The sequence below is a fragment of the Desmodus rotundus genome, chromosome X (assembly GCF_022682495.2).
Source record: "Desmodus rotundus isolate HL8 chromosome X, HLdesRot8A.1, whole genome shotgun sequence".
Classification (NCBI taxonomy): Eukaryota; Metazoa; Chordata; class Mammalia; order Chiroptera; family Phyllostomidae; genus Desmodus; species Desmodus rotundus.
Window position 1 is genome coordinate 90576972 of NC_071400.1, and position 15465 is coordinate 90592436.

A 15465-nucleotide genomic window follows, 5' to 3' on the forward strand; every position below is an offset into this window, starting at 1 on the left:
GTGTCTGGTTCCTGATGCCTTCAGCTCTAGTTAGCCATCCTTTACTACAAGTATCTTCCAGTCTTATTGACCTTGCAAGAGAGGGAGGGGGAGGGGGATGAAGATTGATTTATACTTAGGCTTTTAGCTCTTTGTGATAATTAAAATGCTCTGCCTGTCATTCATATAAGCTCAGTATGATTATTTTCATTGCTATGGTATCTGATTCCAAGCGATGTAAGAATTTCAGTCCCTTCTTCCTACTCCTTTTGTGATAAAAATGCCTCATTACTTTGCAGTTTTCTGCTGATCGTACAGTTTAGCATTTGATCTTTTTGTTAACCACAGTCAGCTGACCACAAATAGGGTAATTAGATTAACCTACCCCTCCTCTTCTTTACTGAAACAATATAAAATCTTGTATTCTGTTGGCACATGCTTTCCTTAGATTAATGATCTTGGAGTTGCTGCATGGAAATTTACATAGCTCCCTACAGCTCTGAGAAATGAAAGTGCCCAGCTGTCTAAAAGCTTTAATCAGGAAATGAAATGGTATGGCATTGTTTTGTCATGGGCTTGGAATAATTTATTCTTGACGATCGAGTTGTCCTAGATGGGAATGTATATAAACATTCTTTCAACAATCAGTACACAGGTACTTTTTTATTGGTAAAAATCCAAGGATTTCATTACTTGGGAGCAGATTTCAAATCACTGGTTTCAAATCACTTCTGAAAGATTATCCTGTGGTCATTTTCCTCGTCTCTCTCCTCTTTTATTGTTTTTCATTATATTTTATTAACTATGCTATTACAGTTGTCCTGATTTTTTCCACTTTGCCCCCCTCCACCCAGGTCTCTCCTCTTTTAAATGGCAATTTGGAAGTTGGCTTTCTGGAGCAAGCCAAGAGCAGCGTTAGGAACACACACATTCAGTGGGTGGAGAGTGGTGTGACCACCTCCCCCACGGGACTGCTTGGGCTTCAGCCCTCACTCAGCCCTTTATTGCGTAGTCTCCTCTTGGGACCCAGTTTCCCCATCTGTCAAAGAGAGGTAATAATGCTCCCTACTTCTTAGTGTGACTATGAGCATTAAATGAACTGCTCCACGTAAACCCTTAGAACAGTACCTTGCTCACAGAATATATGATTGTGAGGTAATTCCATATTTTTGGGGAGATCTTGGAAAATGAAAAATACATTCAGTTTCCTTTTAGGTATAAAAGATCCTATTGTATTTACATTTTTCTATTAGCTTTATTAGTCTTAGAAGCAGTTGTGATTGTAAAAACTAACATTGAGTTAGATATATGTGTTGCTTTCCTTTATACGTGGCACATAGGTACTCAGATGTCTGTTAATAAATGATAGAGCCAATGACAATAGCTCAAATTTATTTTTATTTATTTATTTTTGTTTTTCTCAACTTTTTTTTGACAACTACCATTTATTGAGTGCCTGCTGGCTACCATTTATTGAGTGTCTGGGGATGAAAGATGAATGAGACCCATTCCTTACCCCTAAGGTGCTCACACAGTAGCTGAGAGAGAGACTTATAGACTCACATTTAGCATACAGGGGTCGGTGCTGTGACGGGGATTCTAACAAAGAGCCGAAGGAACACAGGCCCTTAATCATCACCAAAGCTGTGGAAGATGAAAATGGCTGTTGGACCCTGGGTGTCTCTTCTTCTTCTTTTTTTTTTTTCCTCTCCAAGAGCAAGTTGTTTATTTAGCACTTGATCCAACAATTCCTATGTTTCAGATAGCACTGCTTCATGGAGGAGGCATGAATTATGAGAAACATTTAAAAACTTTTCTAGAAGAGACTGATGGAGAAACTGCCCACTTACTAGATAGCTCAATTTGAGATTGTGTAGTTAACCCTTTTGAGCATAATTAACCAATCCCAAATGGTTCATTCTTTTTTTCTTATTTTCCTCTTTAAAATTTAAAAAATTGCACTTCGCATGCAATGTTATATAAGTTTTAGGTGTACAACACAGTGGTTAGATATTTCTATACCTTACACAATGATGCCCTGATAAGTGTAGTACCCACCTGTTACCGTACATACTACGATATTATTGACTGTATTCCCTGTGCTGTACATTACATCCCCGTGACTTATTTTATATCTGTAAATTTGTATTTATTAATCCCCTTCACCTTTTTCACCTACCTCCCAACCCCTTCCCATCTGGCAAACCATCAGTTTTTTGTATCTATGAGTTTGTTTTGTTTTTTAGATTCCACATATAAATGAAATCATACAGTGTTTGTCTTTCTCCGTCTTTCTTATTTCACTTAGCATAATACCATCTAGGTCCATCCATGTTGTCACAAATGGTAAGATTTCATTCCTTTTTATGGCTAATATTCCATTGTATGTATGTAACACATGTTTATCCAATTGTCTATTGATAGACACCTAGGCTGCTTCCATATTTTGGCTATTGTATATAATGCTGCAGTGAACATAGAAGTGCATATATTCTTTTGAATTAGTGTTTTTCATTTCTTTGGACAAATGCCCAGAAGTAGGATTGGTGGATCAAATTTTTGAAGGATCTCTATCTTAACTCTTGTTACTTACTCTCCAGCCACCAAAGTGAACTGTGTCTACTCATGAAATATTGCCTCTTTATATGCATTTTTTTTCTGGGTTGTTATCATTTCATTAGTTATACTCACATTTCAAAAATTTTGAATTTTGTATCATATAATTGAAAAAAATTGGTCACTGGGCCTGGTATGATTTTCGTGACATCTTAACGCTCACATATCCCTTTCTTGATGAAATATATAGACTGAAGAGCTTTCTCTTAACTGTATATGTTCATGTATACTGCCATCATTGTGACCATTGGGATTTTTAAAACTAGTAGTGGAAATTATATAACCAAACTATATTAGGCGCCAGTGTCAACTCTTCCTTGTTTGCAGAAAAAATACCAGTTAATAGTGTAATGATTGGAAAATAGTAAATACATTTCAATGATTAATTTTTAAATTAATTACATTTGTGTATAGCTAACACAGGCACGTGGTACCAATTAACAGGGACAAAATACATGCTTTCCTTGTCTCTTAGCCATCCTTTTCCCATCCCTGGAGGCAGCCTCCGTGAACAGTTTCTTCTGTATTGCACAGTGAGACATGCACATGATCATGCAAATGCTAGCATACATTATTAGGCTTTTTTACCTAGCAACATGTCTTGGCAGTCATCCTTATTGATACTTACAGTCCAGCCTCGTTCTTGGAGATAGTCACATGGTTTGGATTTATTGTAAGTCATGTAACCAGTTCTCTACTGACACACATTTATGTTCTTTCAGTCGTTTGCTAATTTAAGCAATGCCATAATGATTAATCTTGTACATATGCTGTTTTGCACATGTGCAAGTGAATTTGCAGTTTAAATTCCTAGAAGTGGAAATACTGACTCAAAAGGCGTAGGCATTTAAATTTTTGATAGATAATTGCCACATTGCCTCTCCCAGAGGTTGTACTGATTTATGTATCAATTTATACTCTGATTGGAAAGTATGAGAGGGTATCCATCTCTACACCATTGCCAAAATTATATTATTGATTTTTTGATTGTTGCAAATCTGGCAAATAAAAAATGATATATCAGCAGAAGTAATAAATTCACTAGTTACCAGAGAGGTCCATTGAGAAGCTTTATGGTGTTTAATATTAAGGAAAAAATGATATGTTATTATACTTAAAAAATTGTATACATCCCACTCTGTTTAGGCTGTCAACTTCTGGAGAGTTTTGTGGTTGCTCTTCTCCACATCTCTGATACTTACTCTGCATGAATACCGCCTGTGTGCCAGCCGCTGCTATGTGCTGTGAAAACAGTATTCTGAGAGAGGCCAGATTCTAGTGAGAGGACTTGTATAAATATTATATAATATAGTAGGTATAAATGCTGTAATTTTAGGTATAAGAAAGTAGGCAGAAGGATTTGGGGTTCTGTGTAGTGAGCACTGTACAAATATTGTCAAATGAATCCCACTGTAATTTGCACTTCTCTTATGAGTGTGGTTAAGCATCTATTCATAGGTTTGAGTCTTTTTTTCCTATGAATTTTCCTTTGCTATTTTTTTGTTGGGTCATTGATCTCTTTGCTGATATTTGTAGAAAGAGTTCTCTGTAACTGGCAACATTTCCCCACTTTGACTTTTTGTTTTTGTTGATGAGTTTTCTGTTCTTTTCCTTATTGTGTTTAATAGTTTTCTGAATTGAAAATACTTCCCCTCATTTGTAGATAGTCATCCTGCTTATAACACTCTGCTAAATTAACCATTTATTTGACAAATATTTATTAGGTGCTCACTGAAGCATGTCCAAACAGCTGGTTGGCATTGACACCCTTTGATCCAATGGTAATAATCTAGATGCGTAGCAGGGAATGGGCATTATATTTAAGGGTATAAAGACGACTGTTGTGCAGGTAATTGTGTTGCATACATGGCCCCTGTGTCATCTCTTTGGGACATAAAGGTAGCCATTTTGATCTTTGTCTGGTATCTAGTACTTGCTGAGCTCCTTGCAGCCTTTTGCTGTCCTGCAAGTCAAGAGCTTCTTGCCTGGGCTTCTGTTACCAGTGATTCTTGGGAGACAATACTGTAAATGAATTTGCAAATGTGTGGTTGAAGATTTACATGGAAACGTGACAGTAGGTATCCTGTTACATTAAAAATAACTTCCCTTGTTAGGTTTGAGTCAAAAATATCTTGGGTATATTTACCAAGATATGTTAGAGTGCTTTTTTAAGTAGCAGCATATTTTGCACATAGAAGAAAGCCATTGTGGTATGAGACGTCAGCGTGGTTTCACTGTGTAATTTTTTAGGGGAAATTATGAAATATTTCAAGCATTGGAAAAAGACAGAAATGGAATAACAAATACCAGTGTGCCCACTACATCGCTTTATCAAATCCTTATAGTTTGCATTATTCAGACATTGCATATATGCATATATTTTTCTTTACAATTCTCTCTAATGAAGTTGTTCCATTTCATGGTTCAACAACATGGGTATTTTTTAAAATTGTAATAGTGAGACACATTTTTTAAAAGAAACAGAGTCGTACAGATACAGAGGAAGCTCCCTGGTGCTCTGCTGTGGCTTTCAGCATACTTGCTGTCTTCCCAGGTGCTGTGGGGCTGACTATAGTATTTTGTGAAGAGAGCCAAATACTGGGAGAGCACAGTTCTGCAAGCAGAGGACGTTTATGGGGTGGCTGCTCCTCAGACTTCCCTTTGGTATGGGGGGTGGGCAACGTGCTATTCTAGGATTCTGTAGCTATTCAAAACTCTCTTGATCTGTAGATTTGGTGTAAGGGTTTGTTTTTAGCTACTTCCTTTTATCTGCTGCCAGTGGTAATTTTGAGAAAGGTTTTCCATGAACTAGCGTAGGGGCACAGCTGTGATCCCACAGCCACATATGGCTCTAAGGGAAGCCTCACCTTCAGAAAGAAACAGAATAGGGCAGGCTGAGGAGTGTCGCCTCTTTTCCCTCCCTTGCATCTACCCTGAGCTGAGTGTACCCTGCCCAGCCTCACTGTAATGCCCAGTGCGGACGCCCAGGACCAGCATTAACAGCAGATCAGGGCAGCGCCCACCTCCCCCCAGTGTTCGTGGCGCAGTTGCTCCATGTGTCTGTACTCCTGGTGGCAGGAGAGAAGGAAATACTGCAAGACGTGTGGAAAGCAGCTGAGGGAGAGAGGAAGGACGCTATGGTGGCACACTCAGCTGATTGTGTCACTTAGATGACACACCCCTTGGCTCACTCTGACCATTCGTCTCCTCCTTGTTGATTCCAGAAAGCTTTCCAGCCCCTGCAATGAATTTTAAAACATCCAAGCACTAGCTTTTCATGTTTCTTACCTTCTAGGACAAAATATGAGCATATTTTGATTTAAAAGAATCCATCTTCTTGTTTAAGCGGTTATGTTCTTTTAAATTGAAATAGCATAAAGTGAAGTGCAGAGATCTTAGAAACACAGTTCAATGAATTTTTAGGTGTGTGTACACCTGTGCAACTATCACCCAGACCAAATTATAGAACATTTTCATCCTCCCAGCAGGCTCTCTTGTACCTTCCGCAGTCAGTAGCTGCCCAAGGGTAACTGCTGTTTGGAGATCTCTCACCATTGATTTGTTCTGCCTGTTGTTAAACTTCAATCAATGGAATCATACAGTATGCCATCCTTCTGGTCTGGCTTCTTTCACTCAACACTCTGACTGTGAAGTTCATCTGTGTTAGGTGTAGTTCTTTTTATTGCATTTGCTACTTAATGATGATGTTAATAATGACAATAAATAATTTGTATACTGCTCTCCAATTCACTGTTTAATTCTGAAGATACTGCTCTGTGATGCTGCTGAAGCATTTACCATTAGACTTCTTTTAGAGACAGAAGAGCTGCTTAGAGTCTTTCAGCATAGCCCCCGAGGTCACCCACCTAATAAATGATGATGCCAGGACTAGTTCTGTTTAAAGTGAAGCCTGTGGCTTAACTTGGGTCCAGGTTGGTGGAAGACATAAAGGATGGGAGGAGCAAGGGCCCCCAAACTGGACTTTCATTGGTGTTTTCCTTTGTGCTGTTTTGATTAATTGAAAGAAGTTAAGGTTCAACCCAGCCAACGCCCCAGCGTGTGCATAGTATGTAATGGGTGGGGAAGGAGAGGAGAAAAGTAGCCGAGTTGGCTCAGCAGCCAGCCACATTCTGGCAACTCTACTTAGCAGAAAGCAGACTATGCGAGTTTTGTTCCCAGTTGCATACAAATTATGCGTTTGCCCAGTGAGGCTGATGTTTGCAGGCTGCTAAATGTGTCACAGAGAATTTTTGCTAGAGTGGCATTATCAGAACTTTATGGCCTCCAGATGTGGGGGAGCCATCTTAGGCTCTGAGCAGCATAGTGCTTTGGGAAGCAGGAATGGTGTGAGTTCTCCTCTCCCTTTACTCACGCGGTTCTTGCCACACAGCGTAAGTGTCGATGCTGCATTGATATCTTATTGATGGCCTCAATTGTACTGTACATGAAGAGTTCCCACTGTGAAGGCATCAGACTTGAGACAAAGAGAAGCTGGTTTCATTTACCTCCTAAAGTATTTTGCTGATGCCCAGCTATTCTTTAGTGTTTTTAAGCAAGCACGATCATTGCACATTTATATATGTGGGCATGCTGGACTTCTGTAAGCCCCCATGGCCCACAAGTCTGGCTTAGGGTGTAGCCTCTACCACTGTGATAAAGGTTCTTAATAAATGGTTAAAAGTATAGGCCTAGTAGTCAGAAAGCTAAGTTGAGAATTAGGGGCTAGGGACACTCAGACCCAGGAAATCCAGAGTCCCACCACCTGGATCAGAACCTCGGAGAGCTCCAGGTAGCCAGCTGCTGGCAGCTGGAGGCAGGCAGGAGTTACTCCAGTGCCAAGTCCACCCTCCTCTGCAGTAAAGAGCTTTTTGTGTGTGGATGATAAGGGACTTCAAGGATTTGGGCCTAAGTACTCATGGGCTTATGGATAAAGCAGTACATTGCATTCTTTAAGCATGGAGGGAAGTGAAGATTCCCACCAGGCGCAGGTGGGGTGATTTGGAGTCTCCTTGTTAGAGCCAAGAAAGCAGTTTTTCCTGGTAGGTGAGGTGTAACAGCAGAGCTCTGCTGAAGTAATCACTGATGTGCAAGTTTCTGTTTTTGAGTCCCTGCTTTCAGCTCTTTGGGGTATATACCTAAGAGTGGAATTGCTTGGTCACGTGGTAGTTCTGTTTTCCACAGTAGCTGCCCCATTTTACATTTCTACCAGCATTGTACAGTGTTCCAATTCTCTACATCCTCGTTAGCATGTGTTTTCCTTTTTATACAAACAATTCTAGCCATCTTAGTGGGTATGAAGGGGCATCTCATTACGATTTTGATTTGCATTTCCCCTGACTAAAGGAGTTGAGCATCCAGTCATTTGTTTATCTTCTTTGGAGAAATGTCTATTCAAGTTCTTTGCCTGGTATTCATATTTTTAAGGCACTATGGGAGGAATGGAGAGAGACAGAGAGAGAGAGATTGAGGAAGCAGATAGAGCCCAGCTGGGTGACTGGTTAGACATGGAGTTAACACTGGGTTTTCCAGCCTGGGTAAGTGGGTGGATGATGGACTCTCTCTCAGAGAAGGGATAGCATGGAGAGGAGATTTTGGGGTTGGGTAGGGCTGTGTTGAGCCTGGTGTATCTAGGTGTTGTACAGGCTGAGAGCCTACAGGATGTACTGCCACACCCACGTGTCTGATAGGTTTCTCCAGAAAAATACAGGGCACATTTTAAGTTTTGTCTCCTCCCTGCTTCTACCTAAAAATCAGCTTAAGAAATTTAGTCATCATTAGGCTTCTCTACCTGGCAAATGTAAGTAGTCATTGTGGGGACAAATGAATCTGGGATTTATGAACCAATCCCTCCCCTGGTGCTGGTTTCTCTGCCCTTAAACACCTGCTTTTGATCAGATCAGTCCTTCCAAGTGCATGGGGTGCTGCTCTGAAGCCTGGGGTGGGAGCATTCTTAACCATTCTGAAGCCATCTGTAGTAATCACCCCAGCCTCTCAAACATTTGCCCATCTTTGGTCCTTCCCCAACTGCATGCCACTAGCTGTTAGTGCTAAGCAGATGCTTGCCATGTCACCTACAACCCACTGAATTTCTCTGAATTACTCCTTGGCAACATTGGATGCTATGTCACCACATTACGTGGTGTCCATTTATATTCACACTGTATTGGGAAGTGAGATTTGAGCAACTGTTCTACCCCCAAAGAACCCACTGTTGGGGAATGAGCCCCCCACGGTGGCTTGTTTTCTCTGCTTCTGGAACCATAGGCTGGCAGCCGCCACTAAGAAAGCATCCCATCATGTGGCTCAGGCGGGCAATGTTTGCAGATTGTCCCCTGATGCCATCTGCCTGTGAAGCTGCAGAAACCCCCGGCAACTGCTGTTTTAGCAGGTGCCAGGGCTGCTGCGGTGGGAGTCTGTGTACATATCCATGCATGCATGCAGCTTTGTGCTCTGTTGGCCTGGGGTGCCAGCTGAAACTCTCAACCCAGCAAAGCGCCAGCCACAGTTGCTGGTTTCCGGTGTGGCCCTGGTGAAGGAGGGGGGGGAAAGAGGGTGAGGCTGTTGTGAACTGAGCCAGCCATCCAGCAACTGGGAAATTGACTACAGTGACTCTGGTGTGTAGGAAGCTGCCAGGCAGTGACTGTGTTTCCACAAGCTTTTGTTCTTTTCTTTCTGCCTCTGCCCAGGCCAAATTGTGGTCCCCTGCCTAATTTACCATACTCATGCCAGAGAAGTAGCGCCTCTGCATTTCTTGCCCCTTGCTCTTTCTAAAGAGCACCTTTCATCCTTGAGCCCTTCCTGCCACTCAGTCATGCTCTGGATGTAGCCCCTTAGCTTTCTTTTTCACCGAGTCATTGTGATCATGGGTTCAAACAAGCCCAGAAACCCCCAGCTCCAGATCTGCAGCTTGTGAGTTACTGGCTTTTCAGGTTATTCATGCTTTTGAAAATAATTATGTAAATTATTAAAGTAATTTGAAATAATTGTACCAGCCATCGGGTTTTAAAAATCCATACCGTAATGGAGCTTTGATGCAAGACCTCCTAGAGCAAACTGCTGTACAGGGCTGGGTATTTTAGGCTTTGATCTCTCTTCCAAGTACTTATCTCTGCTGCGTAGCATCAAAGCAGCTGTAGAAAAAACTTAAACAAACAAAGGTGGTTGTGTTGTGATGAAACTTTATTTACGAAAACAGGTGGCAGGCAATAGTTTGCCGACCCCTGGCCTAGAATGACAGCCTTTATTTCAGCTTATTATCCTTATATTTTTCTTTGTCAAGAGTTAAAAAGCCAGAGGAACTTGATGATTGTAAATGAACTTAAATCATCTTCTTTTGGGTTTAGCATGAACGTGAGCACAATGGTGACTTGGGAATACACTTCTCCAAACCTCTGTTGGGAAGAATAGAAACCAGAAAGCTGTTAAGGAATAACTCTGCTTGGCCAGAACTTGTCATTGTTTAAAAAGTGGAACAGGCTGTCACTTACAAGGTGTGCAGTGGCCTGTATGTGTCTCTCATTCTCTTTATGGTCACTTGGAATGACCATAGTCACATAAGGTCATATCACCATATTGGAAATCATTTTATTTTATAGGACCAGGCACTTCTCTAATAAAGTTAAGGAAAACAAGCTACAAAAATATAGAAAATGGTGTTTTAAAAATATCGTTATACTGTGTTGAGGTCATTATAGTTGATTTCCAGAAAGCTGAAGCATAAGATATTCAAAGAGGCATTTAAAACTTTTAAACTACAATCGTGTTTTCATTTTATCTATGCCCACAGGAAATAAAGAAAGAGATGAAGAAAGACCCTCTCTCCAGCAAAGCTCCAGAAAAGCCCATGCACGAAGTGTCCAGTGGAAATGCTTTGCTGTCTTCTGAAGCAATTCTAAGAACCAATAAGAGAGGTATGGAAACGAAGAAAGAGCCCCTTCTCCACACACAAAGCGAAACTGGAGACTTCTGGGTGAACTGTGTCAAATTTCAAATGGCTGAAAAATTGACTGGCATTTGCCTTTTTGGGTTTTTTAGTATAAATTTCGGACACATACACAGCAAGTAACAACACAGTAACTATAATAAAGGGAACTCATAATGTTTTCGACACTGGGAAAGTAGACTAAATTTGTAAATGATTTTTCTAGGACTTTAGCTTGTTTTCATAGACTGTAGGGAATGCTATGGTGCAGGCTGAGCTGTCCACATCTGGCCACGCTCTCTTCTTAATTTAAGGGCAGGTGTTATCGGGGTCTTTCTCTAACCACTGGGCTCCTGTCTCTCTTGGTTTAGGAGGCAGTGTGACAAAGGTAGAGCTCATTCATCTGTCTAACCAACAGGCCTTTAACTATCACGTTTCCTTCTTTTGAGAGCCCAAAGCAGGTTTTTAGGTATCAGCATGTTGGAGTTTTGTCTTCTCCCGTATCCCTCCCCGCTTTGGGACATTGTTGTTTGAAATGATAGGAGAGAGAGCATAAGGCTGTAGAGAGGATTCAGCTCGATTTTAGATTCTGGTCACACTAGATTCCCTGGGTTTTTCCCGACCCTGCCCTCACGGTGGATCTACTAAGCCCATAGGTCAGTATTCAGCTGCAGGCTTTTCATGGCCTTATTACTTCCTTAAAAAGAAATATAGAGCTGTTCAAAAGCAGGAGCAGGAAATGTATTAGCAAAGAGTTCCATTAAAAAAAAAGAAGGCACGTTTACATAACCATGGGGAAGAACAGCTAATCTTTCATAAAATTTAGACAGCATAAGAATTTGTCCAATAAACTGTCCATTGATCATAGTGCTTGAGACATTAGCTTTGTGTCTCTCTTCCTTCCTGCTTCTTCCTCTACCCCCTCCAGCTGCCCTGGGTTACATTTCCTTTTTTTTTTTTTTTTTTTTTTTTTTTGAATTACTCAGATCAAATATTGGCTGGAGGCCCATACTGGTTAGCCACTATAGGACTTTCCCTCCTCCCCTCCCCTCCCCTCCCCTCTCCTTTCTTCCTTTCTTTCTTCCTTCCACATCTTACCAGTGCAGGGGATTTCCCATGTTAAGAATTAAGCATACGTTGCTGTAAAACTATAGTCATCCCCAACAGCGTCTCCTGCGTTCTTGCAAATAAGTTCCAGAAATCCTGAGGCCAGCCTGCCCTCATCGGATTTGGCGAGCTAGACCTCAGTGAGCCTGTCTGCACGTCTCTGAACCTCCCTTGCTGATCTGAGCCCTCTGGTTCCTCCTGATGCTTCTGGGGGCCGCGGGTTGAGGGATTGCATGCATGTGGATCAGTGGCAAGGCCTCTCTGCCACCCCTGTTTTTTAAAGTAAATAAGGGAATTAAGGTAATTAATTAAATTTAACAAGACAAGGAATTAATTAAGGAATTAAGGTAATTATCTGGATGAGTTTGGTAAAATTACCTGAGAACTTTAAATCAAAGAAGGAATCAAACTTTTCAGATAATTGTCTCTTTACAATGGAAAATCTGGCCTTGGAGTTCCCTTATGAAATTTGTCATTAGCCAAAGAATGGCATTCAGGGGGTGGCTTATTGACTACATTCCTTGTTTAAGCCTCCACCTTAGGCCTCCTGTCTGATTCTGACCAACCTTTTACTGTTAGGTCTTTTATGTAATGAATTTGCCAGTGGCTCTAAGACCTTAGCACATGGGGGCGTCCCGTAAAAATGAAACGCATAACAAACCATCTTCATTCTGTCCCAGGCCTCACATTGACCACCCCCTTCCCCGTCACCTGGGTCCAACATAAATTTACAGTTGAAGGGAAGCATTGTGTACCAGGGCTGGTGCCTTCTTCAGCCCTGCCCCCACCGTCAAGCCTACCAGGATCCTACTACTCCTTTTACTGAACAGCGGGCAGATTGATGGGCCTTGTCCGCCCAGATAAATAGTTCATTGTGCTGTGCTCAAAAGCTACATTTTTTTCCCACCCCAAATCAATGAAAAACCACTTTTTTTTCTTAAAACAAGGGTCAGAGGCTAAATCTGTGGGATGATTCTAGTTACTTGGAAACACTTCCGTCCAATCAATTTTTCAAGTTTTATGGGTTATTGTAAATGACCGAAGTCTCCTCCTTCCCTTGGTTTCCATCAACCTTTGTCACTAGAAATCTCTTGGATGTTTTTGTCTATTGCTGCTGTTTTAGAGGGAAGTTGCTTTCAGAGCTTAGAAACAGCCCGCTTTGATTTCTCATAGTATATGAGTCTACCTTGTGATTCAGCCTTGGACCCTGTGAGAAGTGAATATACAGTTAACATGAGTTCTTTTTCTATATCAAAGATGAGATGACCGTTTACTTTATATGGGCCTTATCATTTGATACAAGCTCAGCATTGGTTTTAGTGAAGAAAGATCGAAGTCTGTTTCTATTATGAGCCTGAAATTAAGCCATTTCATTGGGTCCTGAACTTGAGACAGACGTAGCCGAAGAAGTTTGCCCAATTGTGTCCAGTGGTTTTTGCATTTACGGGCATGCCTCACGTGGCAGTGGTGAATGGGTTGTAGCACCTCACAGTGTGGGATGAACTCGCCCTCCTGAGGCACCTGCAATAGGTCAAAAAGATACCCTAGGTTTGAAGAAAGCTATTCATAGCCTTGAGAAAGGCCAGGACTGTGGAAACATCAGTTTGGGGACTGATTAGTTTCAGTTTTTAGCTTTAACCTTTGCAGATTTCTGCAGAGTTGATTTAAGAGGGTACTGGAATGACTCTATGGGCTTTTCCTTTGAGAAAAAGATGTGACTGAAAGAGAGAGAGAGAGAGAGAGAGAGAGAGAGAGAGGGTTGGGGCAGAGAAAGAGAGTGCAGGTCCTCCAGATGGCTTGGACATCAGCTATACATTCTAGGCATTTTGGACTATAGGACAGTTGTGCCTGCTCCACCCCTGGCCACTTCTCAGGGTTTTACCTGAGTCACAGTGAAGGAGCTTCCTGTTTAAAGCCAGCCTTTCCCAAGGAGTAGGAAGTCATTTTTCATTTCAACTTGCAGCATGGATGTTGTATATCCTAAGGTTATCCCAGACTCAGAATGTTGACAAATTGCAGCTAGAAAATCTGAAAACTTTTCTTAGAGCCAAAAGTCATTCTCATGAACCAGACTGAAAAAGGTTGTCTGTTTGCTTCTGAGAGTGATTTATTATTTTGTCTCTTCTACCATTAAAACCATACAGGGGAATGATGGGCCCTCCTAAATTGGAACATTGCTATATGGAGGAGTTTTATAAAAAACAAACCAACATTCAAACTTTGAGTTTAAGAGCAAAATTGAACAAGTGGACATTTTAACAGTTAAGAGCAAATACGCTAAATAATACTTGAAAATGAGTGAGGAGAATTTTGTCCGCTTGAATATGGACTCTTTTTAAAATGAAAGAAGAAATCATTTGGTTTCGTCTTTAGACGGCTTTCTGGACCAACTTTATCCATACGGTAGGTTGTTTCCAGGCTGTGATCAGTATCCTGCTGGCCTATATAAGGACCAGCTTTGATCTCAGGGCTCTAGTTTCCTAGTTTTTGACTTGTTAGTGGGTGTCATGGGGAAGCTGCCTCTCAGAGAACCCCTCCTGCTGCCTATAATTTTGGGCATTGTTCCTTCCTCACTTTGGGGTGGATACAAATGAACTTTCTATAGCACATGTTTCCTGCATGCCCACTATGGGCCTGCCCTTGGGCTTGGTGTTGAGGCCAATAGAAAGACTTGAAAAACACCATTCAGCCCTGTCTGCAAGTGATTCCAGTCTGTTCTGTCACTTGGGGAATGTCGAAAAAGTGCTGCACATTTTATATCTTTTATATGGCAAGATGGGGATATGTCTCTTACTTCTGTCATTCTGAATGTGAAGCCACTCCGCAAGTTTCTGGTTGGCTTTATATGTCCTTGTTTCTATTTCCAGTTTATCATGAAATGAGTGTTTGGTAAGTCTCTATTGTATTTTGCACATTTATTATTCTTTGCTATTATTACTATTATTATGCTCCCTTGATATTTATTATTATGCTCTCTTGATATAAATGTGTTTGATAATCATCTTTAAAGTTGCTCTGCTACTTTGGCATCTGCCTTCCGAAAGATAAACTGCTTTTACCATCTTTATTTAAGGTTTGTTATGCATTTGCATTTTACTGCCTTTTCCAGAGATTAATGCTGAAAGGTGTGATGGTTTAAAAGATGTTATTTGTAACACGTCTAGCACTGAGATGCTCTGAGATGAGAGTCAAGTTGAAATGGGGGAGGGTTGCTCTCTGAATTGGTATGTGGATGTGACTTTGATTGTAGAACATTGCTCTGTGGGCTCATTTCTCATATGTTTTGTCCTTCAGACAGGTTTAATTCAAAAGTTTTCCTTAACAGAGGGATCAACAGCTGCTCTGCCTCTGGTGACACACTGTTGCTTTAAAAGTTAGTGCAGAAATTCTTCAGACTCCATTTTCTGTGTGGATGGGGGCACACACATGCCCTTCAACATGAATATGGGCCTAGTGTTTGCTGCACAGAAGGGTTCTCCATTTTGGTCTGCTGCGTGTAGCTGTCAAAAGAATTTTACCTAAGTTTTATCTTTCTTTTCCTTATCATTTCAGCACTATTCATTCTAGTCCCTAAACAGATCTGGCCGTAGTGACCACCTCCCTCCCCTTGTTTCTGCTTTCAGTTCTTTAGCATTTACTTGGCTACTTGGAATAGTCTTTTCAAGGTAATCGGTTGGCTTATTCATTAGAATATGAGTGTGTGTGCGTGTGTGTGCAAGTGTGTACCTGTGTGTGCAAATGTGCAAGTGCTGGCGTGGGACTTTCATGTCGGCTCTCAGGCAGTGGCCTGGCTCTTCATGGGCTGTTGGCTCTTTGTTTGAAATGAAACTGTAAACAAAGGA

General features: G+C 41.2%; 1 protein-coding gene across 5 annotated transcripts in view; it reads left to right on the plus strand.

The window, feature by feature from the left end:
* Positions 1-15465, plus strand: part of SH3KBP1 (SH3 domain containing kinase binding protein 1) — a 311830-nt gene that overhangs the window by 105984 nt on the left and 190381 nt on the right. For all 5 annotated transcript variants that reach the window (XM_053917427.1, XM_053917429.1, XM_053917430.1 and 2 more), the window contains one exon: positions 10382-10505. In XM_053917427.1, coding sequence (XP_053773402.1) covers positions 10382-10505 — 124 coding nt within the window. The remainder of the gene's footprint in view (positions 1-10381; positions 10506-15465) is intronic.